At 36.3% G+C, this 11789-nt stretch overlaps 1 protein-coding gene across 13 annotated transcripts in view; it reads right to left on the bottom strand.

The window, feature by feature from the left end:
- The window catches only part of cep290 (centrosomal protein 290), a 66018-nt gene that overhangs the window by 3088 nt on the left and 51141 nt on the right, over nucleotides 1-11789 (bottom strand). For 7 of the 13 annotated variants that reach the window (XM_087310874.1, XM_087310872.1, XM_087310877.1 and 4 more), the window contains 14 exons: nucleotides 11562-11690; nucleotides 10163-10308; nucleotides 8667-8822; nucleotides 8434-8557; nucleotides 7429-8313; nucleotides 7072-7206; nucleotides 5703-5789; nucleotides 5458-5622; nucleotides 3407-3529; nucleotides 2497-2669; nucleotides 2284-2425; nucleotides 781-854; nucleotides 599-693; nucleotides 441-499 (listed from right to left, as the gene is read on the bottom strand). In XM_087310874.1, the coding sequence (XP_087167000.1) occupies nucleotides 441-499; nucleotides 599-693; nucleotides 781-854; nucleotides 2284-2425; nucleotides 2497-2669; nucleotides 3407-3529; nucleotides 5458-5622; nucleotides 5703-5789; nucleotides 7072-7206; nucleotides 7429-8313; nucleotides 8434-8557; nucleotides 8667-8822; nucleotides 10163-10308; nucleotides 11562-11690 (2493 nt within the window). 13 annotated transcript variants of the gene reach the window in all.

The raw sequence follows: 11789 nt of genomic DNA on the forward strand, positions 1-11789 counted from the left end.
GCTTGTGTGTATTTGACAACTCTGACTTTTTGTTAGCATGGTCTTAAGACTATCTTGTTTGTTTTTCTTTTATCTACTTTAAAAAGGTAGATATTTATAAATATTTCAAAATGGGTGTAACATTTTTATTAGGGAAAATCACATCAAGGAGGCAGCAATCAGAGTAACCCTGGAAGCAAAGAATTAAAGGGAAACATTTTATTTCTAGCAATTACGGTCCAAAAGTGCACGTGTAAACAGTTGGTGGTGCTATAGGGATTGAATTAGAGACTAAAATTGATGTGGTATTTGTGAAGTCCATACTGTATTTGTGTGCCAAATTTAATCGATTCCCTGTGCTGCCATAAACTCAAGAGTGCATGAAGAAAAATAATGGACACAATTAATGACTTGAGATTTAAAAACAGCAGATCATTTTGACATTTTTCTTTTTGGGATACCTGTAATTTCTTCTTTTCGTTGTTTGCTGCTTTAATCTGTTCCTGGAGCTCAGTGTATCCTACAGAGAAGGAAATGGGCAGACAACAGGTGTTATGTTGAACTATATACGAGTTCTTCTTCTTCTTCAAAAAAAAAAAGAAAACATTGCAAATCTTACCTGGTCCGTCTTTGTTTGTTCCAAGCTGCACCTCATTCCTTTGAATCTGCCGCAGAAGTTGAGCTTTCTCCCTCTCCAGTTGTTTATTGGCCAATCTAAATGGAAAATATTTTGCAAAGAATGAGTTGAGCCATATCGTGTGCTTTTAAGTCTATGGAGATTCTGTCTGTTGAGTGCTTCACCTCACTGACTGATACTCTCTGGCAAGACCTTCGTCAGTGGTCGCTTCCACAGGGACGTTTTTAAGCAATTCCACCTGTTAATACACACTGAGTTATTATATCTCTGGGAAACAGTCAATGTGAATGCTACGGCTGGAATGCACAACTTTTTAAACATTACGGACAGCCAACACTGATAATACAAAACATTTGGACCAATTGTCTAAAATGTTCTTAGTCCTCCGATTGGTGGCAAAACAGTAGGGTCTGTAATACTCGAGTCTGGACTAGGACTCCAGAAGTTTTCCTATTGTCTCAGACTTGTTTATATTCTAAGTTTAGCAATATAATGAATGCTCTTTTTTACCAAACAAAGCCATTGGTTGAGTGCACTTGATCGTAAACGGGTTAACTAGTTAAATTCATGGTGTATCTAGAACGGCCATTGACATCTGATATACCTGACATCTCATCTGATATACCTGACTCTGTCATATGGCTACTTTCAGCAGGATAACGCCATGTCATAAAGCACAAATCATTTCAGACTAGTTTCCTAAACATGACAATGAGTTCATTGTACTCAAATGGCCCCCACAGTAACCAGATCTCAATCCAATAGAGCACCATTGGGATGTGGTGGAACAGGAGATTCGCATCATGGATGTGCAGCAGACAAATCTGCAGAAGCTGCGTGATGCTATCATGTCAATATGACATCACCAACCTGGTACTGGTAAGGTGTACCTGTGATAGTCGCAAATTTAGGGAGTGTCCCCAAACTAACAACACTTGATTAAAGCTATAGAAACTACCTGCTACATAGTTTAAGCTTGTTGATCCATTACAGCTCTCATATGCTTAGTTAAGATTGATATCTGGGGCTTTGACAACAGCCAGACTTGTTCTCTCCATTGGCTTGTTGTCATCCCAAAACGCACCCTGGTGCCATTACGTTTCAAGGTAAATATCACAAATTTAAATGGCAGTTTACACGATGTAAAAACTAAACTGGACCATCTGACATTCTTCCACTAATCCAACGTAATCGTGATATCCACTGAGCGTAATATGCACAATTGCATCACATTCCTCTCATAATCATCATTGCAATTTCGGGTCACACTTTAGTGTACAATTTGCACTATTAACAAATCAATAACTAAGACTTTTAGCTCAATAATTACTAATTAGCTGCTTATTAATAGTAAAGGTAGTTGGGTTTAGGTATTGGTAGGATTAGAGACGTAAAATAAGATCATACTTCATTAGTACTAATAAACAGTTCCTAATAGGTAAGCAATAAGCCGGTAGTAAATGATGTAAATTGTTACTTATTGTAACTATAGTGTTACCAAACTTTGTTTGCTTGTCCTTCAGTAGACTTTCTATTGGCTCAGTCCAGAAACAGTCTTTGCTGTTGCTGAATTTTCTGTGAAATCTAGTCATGTTGTGCATTGGAACCCTTACTGTACAGTCATATACATTGAATTTGGTCATTTTACTAGGACATCAGCATCTCACCTGTTCCTTCAGCTGGATGACGGTGTGCTGTGTGGCCTGCAGCTTCTCATTTGCCTCTTTTAGCTGCACCTTTAGTTCTGATATGCTAATGTTCTTCTTAGCGATGTCACTTTCAAGACCTTTCATCTTGTTTTCGAATAACCTGTTGAGGAAAAACGAATCATTAACTTACATGATGATAAAATTGATGAAGCATTCAAGTAAATGTTCTACCTGGTCACAACTGAAGATTTCCAGGTCTTGCTGTCCACCCCCAGTAAAGTCGCCCCCTTCGACTGTGCTAATAACAGCCTCTGATGAGTCTCCTCAAGCTCCGCCTTTAGCTTCTCATTGGCTACTTCAAGGCTGGCTTTTGCAACCCTCAGCTTTTCTGCAGCTTCTGCTTCCTGCAATTTGCCACAAAACATGTATCTTTATTTCTGTTATTATATGTATATTATATATGTTTTCATAGATATGTTATCATAAGCTGTTACTAATTAAAACAACTTGTGCCCTTTACCCCCTTCTTTCTTTTTTTTTTATAAAAAAGATTTCAATCCTAAGATGTCAATACAATTGTGTTGTATTGTATTTTCACACTTTTATTACATCTCAATGAAGACATTGCCAAAAAAGTATCTTTTAGGGATGTATACACAAAAATTATGTAAATTTTTTCAACAAAAATTTGAAAATGTTTTTTTTTTTGTACTTTGGTTGTTTTGTGGGCCTTGAAAACAGGTTATATTTTAAAGTGCAAGTTCGTGACAACTTAACCATTATTGTCTCAATGAAAATGACAAAAATGTGTATTATATGTCTATTCTATTCTCTACTATTCTCTACTCTACTTCATGACCTTATATGCACCATCTACTAGCTTGCATCCATATTACAGCATTATTTTCTTGATCAGTACAAACAGAATCATTTTTAAAATATTGTTCTGGCTGTGCATTCATATTACAGCTTTTTTATTGCAGACCAGTTTGAATAAATGCTGTTGTTTTGAATGAAATGTTAAAAAAAACCATAAGGAAAAGTTTGCCATTTTTTTGTAACACTGTTTTTGTGTAAACACAACCTTAGATATTGAGATCATATCTAAAAAATTTACTTATTTGAGGAAAAAATAAAAAACCTTTTTAATTTCTTTTCGTAAGCGTTCATTTTCCATCATGATTTTCTCAATGCCCTTAGTTTTTGACTCGAGTCTTGAGTTCAGCTGTTCCTCTTGTTTTCCTTTTAGCTTTTCATATTCTGACTGTAGCAAAAAAAGAGAAAAGAGCTGCATATTAGTACAGAAGATAAATAAAATTGACAAAATTGAGAGATGAGGCCCATGGCGGTAACAAAAACATAACAACTGAACAGCCTCACTGATATGCAACATAATTTAACAATTTAACAGTTCACAATTTAAGGTGCTTGGCTGTAAATGTTGCTGGCTGATTTCTCTGTGTTACATGACTTTTTGGGAGGCTAACTAGCTTCCCACATATAGATAGGTGTTTTTTTTCTGACTTGTTCCAGTCCTTGACATTTTAGAAAACAGCCTATAGTAAAAACTAACTTCTTTCTGAATAGATTGACATGGCATATTAATCAAAACAAACGGTCATAAGAATAACAAACATGGAGAAATATTATGCAGTTCTGAATGTGTATTACACAGGTGATTGGGTTTGACAAACCACTTGTAGGAGACACTCTTCCTCTCCATATGCACCAGACATTTTCTTATAACAAGGTCTTAAAAGGACTGGATTTTGATTTTAAAGCATTTATATATTGCTTTTTTAGCTTATTTGAAGTTCTCCTTTTATCCTTATTTGTTGGTCACTTTGCATAAAAGTGTCTGGTAAATGTGCAGTGGGGAAAAAAGTATTTAGTCAGCCATCAATTGTCCACATTCTACCTCTTAAAAGGTAAGAGGCCTGTAATTTTCATCATGCATATACCTCAACTATGGGAGACAAAATGAGAAAAAAATAATCCAGAAAATCTAAGATTTTGCAAAATGTAAGATTTTTTAAGAGCTTATTAGATCTGGAGATCTGAAGACAAGCTGGGCCACTCCCGGACCTTCTTACAAAGCCACTCCTTCATTGTCCGGTTGATGTTTAGAATCGCTGTTATGCTGAAAGACCCAGCCATGTTTCATCGTCAATATCCTTGCTCATGGAAGAGGTTCTAACTAAAAATCTCACGGTGTGTGGACCCATTTATTCTTTCTTTCACTCGGATCAGTCATCCTGGTCTCTTTGCAGAAAAACAACACCAAGGCATGTTTCCACCCACATGCTTCACAGTAGGTATGGTGTTCTTTGGATACAACTCAGCATTCTTTCTCCTCCAAACAAGTTGAGTTTTTACCAAAAAGTTATTTTGGTTTCATCTGACCATACATACATACATAAGCCATTCTCCAAATCCTCTTGTGGTTCATCCAAATGCTCTCTAGCAAAGTTCAGACAGCCTTGTCATGTACTGGCTTAAGCAGGATTTGAGTCCCTGGCGGCGCAGTGTGTTACTGATGGTAGCCTTTGTTACTTTGGTCCCAGCTCTCTGCAGGTCATTCACTAGGTCCTTGTGATCATTTTGACGGCATGAGCTGAGATCTTGCATGGAGCCCCAGATTGAGGGAGATTATCAGTGGTCTTTTATGTCTTTCGATTTCTAATAAGTGCTCCCACAGTTCATTTCTTCACACCAAGCTCCTTACCTTTTGTAGATTCAGTCTGGTGCAGGTCTACAATTTTGTTTATGATGTCTTTCTGGTTAAGTTTGGAGTGTGACAGGTTGTGGACAAGTGTTTTTTATACTGATAATTAATGCAGGTAACGAATGGTGGACAGAGGAGCCTCTTGAAGAAGTTACAGGTCTGTGAGAGGCAGAAATCTTGCTTGTTTGTAGGTGACCAAATACTTATTTAACAGATGAACTTAATAATTCATTCATAAAGAAATCCTACAATGTAATTTTTTTGATTTTCTTTCTTATTTTGTCTCTCAAAGATGAGGTATACTAATTATTAAAATTACAGGCCCCACTCGTTTTTTTAAGTGGGAGAACTTGCACAATTGGTGGCTGACTAAATACTTTTTTGCCACACTGTACATACTGTCTTTAATTTTTAATAATATCTGATTTTTAAATGTCACACAATATTAACAGGTTCACAAAATATACCTTAAGTTTCTCATGGTCTCGTTCCAGCGTGGCAAGTTGCTCCTGCACGTTGACCTCAGATGTCTTTTTTAAGTTCTCATTCTCTCTCTGAACTTTCTCCACAACCTTCTTCATCAGTCCAATGGTCTTCTCTAGCTCAGGTATGGTTTTCCCACTGCGGCCGGACTGTATGAGAGGAGCATACATTAATGGGAGTTGAAAATTAAACAGTTTCCAGATCTCAGAAGTTCTGCTACTGTACCGACCCCACGAAGATGACTGAGTCTCTTCTCCACTTCAGCTTTCTCCTTCTTCAAAACACTGCACATCTCTTTGAGGTCAGACACCTGATCCTGCCATTATAATGGGTGGGAAGGTAAAAACAATAGATTATGTAATGTAGATTAACCATTTAGGTTAAACAATGCAGGTTTAATTAAAATACATTTTTACAGTAATTAAAAAAAAAAGGAGGGGGGTGGGGGATGGGTATAGTCATTCAGAGTAGTGTGGGAATAAAGTGTCACAGAATGAAAATCTCGAAATACCTAGGCATAGCTGAATATTAAGACAACAGTATATGAAAATTATGTATTCAGAGCCCCGAACCCAATTGAGTCCTCATTCTCATGTAGATCTCAAAAGTCTAAAATCATTAATCATCAAAATATTCGTATTACATGGTCCCAAGCTGCATTTGAATGGCCATGTTTCCTAGTGAGATTAAAACAATTATAAATTTCCTTATTTTTTAAGTTTAGTGCATACGTTTAGAGGTGGGGAGACTAAAAAGGAGCAGTTTTGTGAAGTAGTCAGCCATGTAAGACCATGTATAAGTGCTCACAGCTCGTCAGATAGCAAAATGCAGGATATACGGATTATAAATGTATTCAGCGAAACTTCAAAGAGCAATAAGGTCTATTTAAAGTATATTTTGCTAGTTTAATGTGTATATTTATAGTTTTCTGTGTTTGTTTGTAATGAAGCAACAAACATTTTTAAACTGCTGAGTGATTAATGCAAGTTTATGCATTGTGCTATCACTCAGCTCTTATTGTAATTTTCTTGTGTGAATAGATCTGTTCATGCAGAGGTTGAAACTAACTCCTGTTTATGTTTTCAAATACGTTAAAGCTTTAAAATACAAAAAAGCTTCAAAATCTCTTTTGTCATCCAAAATACAACTCAGGAGCAAATTATGCTTTCTGTTGACATAAAGACAGATCACTCCATCCATCCAGCTACACCAAACCTCTCTACCACTTCAGTTGAATAGATTGTTAACAAGGCATTTACTCAATTTGTAAAAATATTTTATTGACTAATGAAGTATGATTATTTTGCACGTGTGTATTTCAGAATACATCATGCTGTGTGTGTATGTGTCAGAGCAGAGCTCATTAATATTAACAACCATTCTATATATGGTCAATATCATGCTTTTTCATTAAGGGGCTAAATTCTGTGGTTAATAAAATGAGCATTTACATTGTTTCTCAAGAATTTCTAAATTTAGTTAAGTGTATCATCTTTTAGCAGCATCTCTATAACATATCTATAAAGTCTTTGTAAACATCTAAATACCCCGTCCATGTTAGTAGAGTCATGCTATTAATAACAGAGATTTCACAGTACTTTTAATCGAGGCAGGTCTTTGTTTGCTTGCTCCAGTTGGAAACGAAGCTCCAGGTTTTCTGTAGACAACCTGAGATTCTCCTTTTGGAACTCATGCTCTCTTTGGGATGGGGTATCAGAACCTCGACCAGATGTCTGTAGAAACAACAAAGAGTTATTGACAACACACAGCTAAACGATACCCAAACCACAAAGATATTTTAGATGCAGACAGGAGAGGGAGCAATGCAAGCACTAAAGGACAACAGCAAAGCAGACACTGCAGGTCTTTAAATACAACAACACAAACTCAAAACCAACACTGTTATGGGGTGGAGAAAGCTGGAAGCTCTGAGGGAACACCTATGCTTCAAGTACCTTTCGAGCTTTGCTTTTCATTGAATGTTCTTTGTCATTAAGCCTGGTGACCTTTGCTTTTAAATGTCCAAGAATGTCATTTTCAGTGTTTGCATTCAATTCTCTACTAGGGGAAACTTCACTTAAATTAGGGTTAAAACCTGCTTCAGGAGTAAACGACTTGTTTTCCTCCATTGCTGGTTGTTCAGAGACAAGTTTGGCATCAAATGTGGTTGAATTGCTGAGAGCTGTTTCTTCTTCGTCAAGCTCTTTAGATTCGGCAGATGGATCACATTCACATTTCAAAAGTTCTTCAGGCTCTTGCCCATAATCTTCATCACCCTCAAGAAGAACCTTTGGTGTCTCTAGCTCTGCTTGATTCATAGTGCTGTATAACATTTCTTCTGCATTTGTCTCTTCATTTTCAACTTCCAGCTGATCTTCATCCAAAGGTTTTTCCATCATCTCTCGATGTGTCAGTTCTGACTCAAGCTGTTCTGCCTCATCATTAGTCTTCAGTTCTTCCTGAGCATATTCAAAAACTGCTACATCTTGCCCTCTTTGAGTGTCATCTGGTTGCTCTTCGTCTTTCTCAACAGATCCTTTTTCTTTATTGTTTTCTTTCTGCTCAGTTTTGTCATCCTTCATCAGAGCTTTTTGTTCCAGATCCACTTCATTCTTTGCTACATTTTCATCATCTTGGTTCACTTCTGCTGTGCCCATATCTATACTTCTGAAGGAAGTTTGAGTTGGTTTGTCCTCTATAACAGATATTTCCTTTTCAGTTACAACAACTGTGCTATTTAATAATGAGGACTGAGTTTGTTCAGCTTCGATTACATCAAAAGTCATAGAACGAACTTTTGAGGACCAACTAAGCTGAGATGGTGATGTTGAATGTCTGTCCTTTATTATCAGAGTTAAAACAGAAGGAATGGAGAAAGAAACAGATATGAAAGGAAGTCTGAAAGTGAAGTTAATGAGATGAAATTCATGATGGCACAATATTTGAAAAGTTGCACCTACAGAGGGTCTGGATGGAGGCTCTTTAGATAGCCGACTCTCCATTGAGTAAAGTCTCTCCTCAAGATAACGGTTTCTGATGGTGATATCCTCCATCGCAGCATCACGGGGTAAAGCCTGCTGCTGCCTATAAAACCATCAATTTTAAACATTACTCAGAATAACGCTGACAAATTTGATGTATTTGAACTTAGACACAAATGGGAAGAATGGAATGATTGCTAGGCAAAACTCACTTCATCACTTTGATTTGCTGCTCCAGTTCAGCATTCCTTTTGTGAAGCTCTTCAATCTCTTTGTCAGCCTCAAGAGTTCGTGCGCCAACAACCTGGTCAGCGGTCACTCCTCTACCCTTTAGTTTCTTCTGCAGACTCACCTTCTCCTGCTCCAACCTTCATAAACATCGGTCAACAATAACATGAGCGGGAAACTTCAACTTCTGTTCTTTCTTGTAATAAATTTTAAAGTTAAGCTGTCATACAATGAATTATTGGGATACACTTGGAAGACTTTTTTTGCTCTAAACCAGGGGTCACCAACCCTGTTCCTGGAAAGCTACCCTCCTGCAGAATTCAGTCCCAACCCTGATCAAACACACCTGAACCAATTAATAGTACCTAAAGCAGCACTTGATAATAACAAACAGATGTGTTTGGTCAGGTTTGCAACTGAAATGTGCAGGAAGGTAGCTCTCCAGGAAAAGGGTTGGTGACCCCTGCTCTAAACGTATCAGAAACCATTTTCCCCGTTTGTAAACAGATGGAGCATGGATGCACCAAACAGAAAAAAAAAAATTAAAATATGGAAAAACATTGCAACATATGGCAAAATCAGGAGTAAATCCTAAACATTAAACTTATGGTCTAGTTTGATATAAATGTCTTTTGAGGGAAAACAATTGTCTTTATAAGTTTAGATTTTTTTTAGTCTTTTATTGTCATCTTACTTCTATATAATGTATATTAAACCAGCGTTTATAAGCACAGAACTGTTTTATTCACAGCTGTAACTAAGTAAAAGCTATATCGCTGTCGTTACTTGAATGTCACCTACTACAGAATGTCATTTTGCATTTTCATTCAGCTGTTTATGTTTTGTGTGTGGCATAAATTTACCTCTTAATGTAATTTTACATAATATTGTTGCATCTTTGCTTAGATTGTGATTCAGTTGTAGTGGTTGCCTCCAAAATCAAATCACTGCAGTTTGATGTGTAATACTGCAAATAAATACTGTCTTGTTATAATCCTTTCTTGTCTGTTGAAAATACATTTTTAAAATAAATGAAGATCAGGGCATCCCTAATTTATTGTATAATGTAAACACACACACACGCACGCACGCACGCACGCACGCACGCACGCACGCACACACACACACACACACACACACATATATACAATTTTTTTTTTTTTTAAGCGCAACAAAAAAGAAAATGTACTCACTATTTACTAACCCTTAAGTGGTTTCAAACCTTTGAGTTTCTTTGTTATGTTGAACTTAAAGAAAGCTAAAAACCTGTAACCTTTGACCACTACAGTAAGAAAAACAAATACCATGGAAGTCAACAATTATAGGTCAACATTTTCAAAATATCTTCTTTTGTGTTTAACAGATGAAAGAAACTCTTAAAGGTTTGAAATAAGCAAAGAGTGAGTAAATGAACTATCCCTTTAAGGTTCCTTAAACCATTTAAATCTGCTCATTGTGTGATTAGATTAATGTCACAGACCTGCTGTACAGTTCCTTCATCGTTGCTAATTGTTTAGCCTGAGAATCCACTTCTCTCTCCTTTTCCTTAAGAACATTTCGCATTTTGTCCACCCGGGCCTGCCACTTTTTACCTTCCTCCCATCTCACAACTTCTTCTTTAGAGGACTGCAAAAATAAAAAAAATAACAATATTAAAACAATGAAAAAAAAGGTAGTTAAAGGGATAGTTCACACAAAACTGAAAATTCTGACATCATTATTCATCTTACTTTCCTGTTGAACACAAAAGTATTTATTTAGAAAATAGTGTAAACCTGTAACCATTGACTTCCATAGCATTTGTTTTTCCTACTAGGAAATCCAATAGCTGCAGGTTTCTAACGTTTTTAAAATATCTTGTGTTCAAAAAAATTATGTGTTCAACAGAAGAAAGAAACTTAACTGGAACCACTTGAAACAGTAAATTGTGTCATTAGGTGAACAATCCCTTAAAGTCCTAGAGAAGAATAAAAATGAAATACACATTTTCCTCTCAATAACAAACAAAACAAAAATGAAAGCAGTATTAAAAAAAGAAAACAGCAATTAGGAAAGAACCTGATCATAGTGATGTGGATAGGCTTATTAACCATTTTGATTTTAAACTAAATTTAAATTTCAAGAATATAGACTATATTTTATCCGATAATAAAAAAAAACTATTATGGAAACACAGTTTTGCATTAATTCATGCACGAATAACAACAAAAAAAGACAGGATTTAATTTTAACAGAACATTAATGGCATTATGGGATGGTATTAAGACAAACAAACAGACCAACCACATTGTAAAACATCTGAAGTGTTGTTTTGGTCATTCTAAAATCCTTCAGCCCAAGTCTATCATCAAAGTGGTTCATTATTATTACCTCCTAGTATAATCTTGAGCAGCTGCACTCCCAACGAATGGCTCACACCTCCAAAAGCCATTGTGTGATCATTATGTTTAGTCTTCTGAGTTGTATTTATTATATAAGAATAAAGACCCACAGTGGCTTCTCCAGCAGCAGGATCCATTTTTCTTTTTGGTGTTTGGCTCCTGTTTATTATGAAGTGAGGATTTTGTCATTGGTTGGAATTGGTGCTTTATTTGCAAATGTTTTATGCAATGTTTCAGTTTTGAGCATCGGTCTAATTCACATCTTCAGACAGGATCATAGCTTGTGTTAATAAACTTTAGTATTTGTTGCCCGAGAATGCTCTGAGGCATAAAAGTCCTTACATAGGGCTCCTTTAAATGTAGATATGGAAGACAATTAGCTCCAACATTCAAATAACAACTTATAAACATAAAAAGGAACAAATATAAAGGCGTCTTTAAGCTTTCTGACATTTGGTTCTCAATTATTTCACTTTCAACTGTTTAACTCAAGTTCACCTTGTCCTCCTTCAGGGTGCTCCTCTTGTCTGCAGGCTCTGAGATGCTCTTCCTGTCCAACTCATGCTCCAACTTACGAATCTTCTTCTGAAGAGAATCTACAGTGGGTCCATCGCTCTCAACCTGAGCCTGCACACACAAACAAAAAATATCCTCATATTGGTTATATCTGCAAATATTTTGATCTGCAGTGTGTCTTTATTAAACCACTTTTTGTAAACAGGTTTT

Source organism: Danio rerio, chromosome 25 (assembly GCF_052040795.2).
Source record: "Danio rerio strain M-AB ecotype USA chromosome 25, GRCz13ab, whole genome shotgun sequence".
Classification (NCBI taxonomy): Eukaryota; Metazoa; Chordata; class Actinopteri; order Cypriniformes; family Danionidae; genus Danio; species Danio rerio.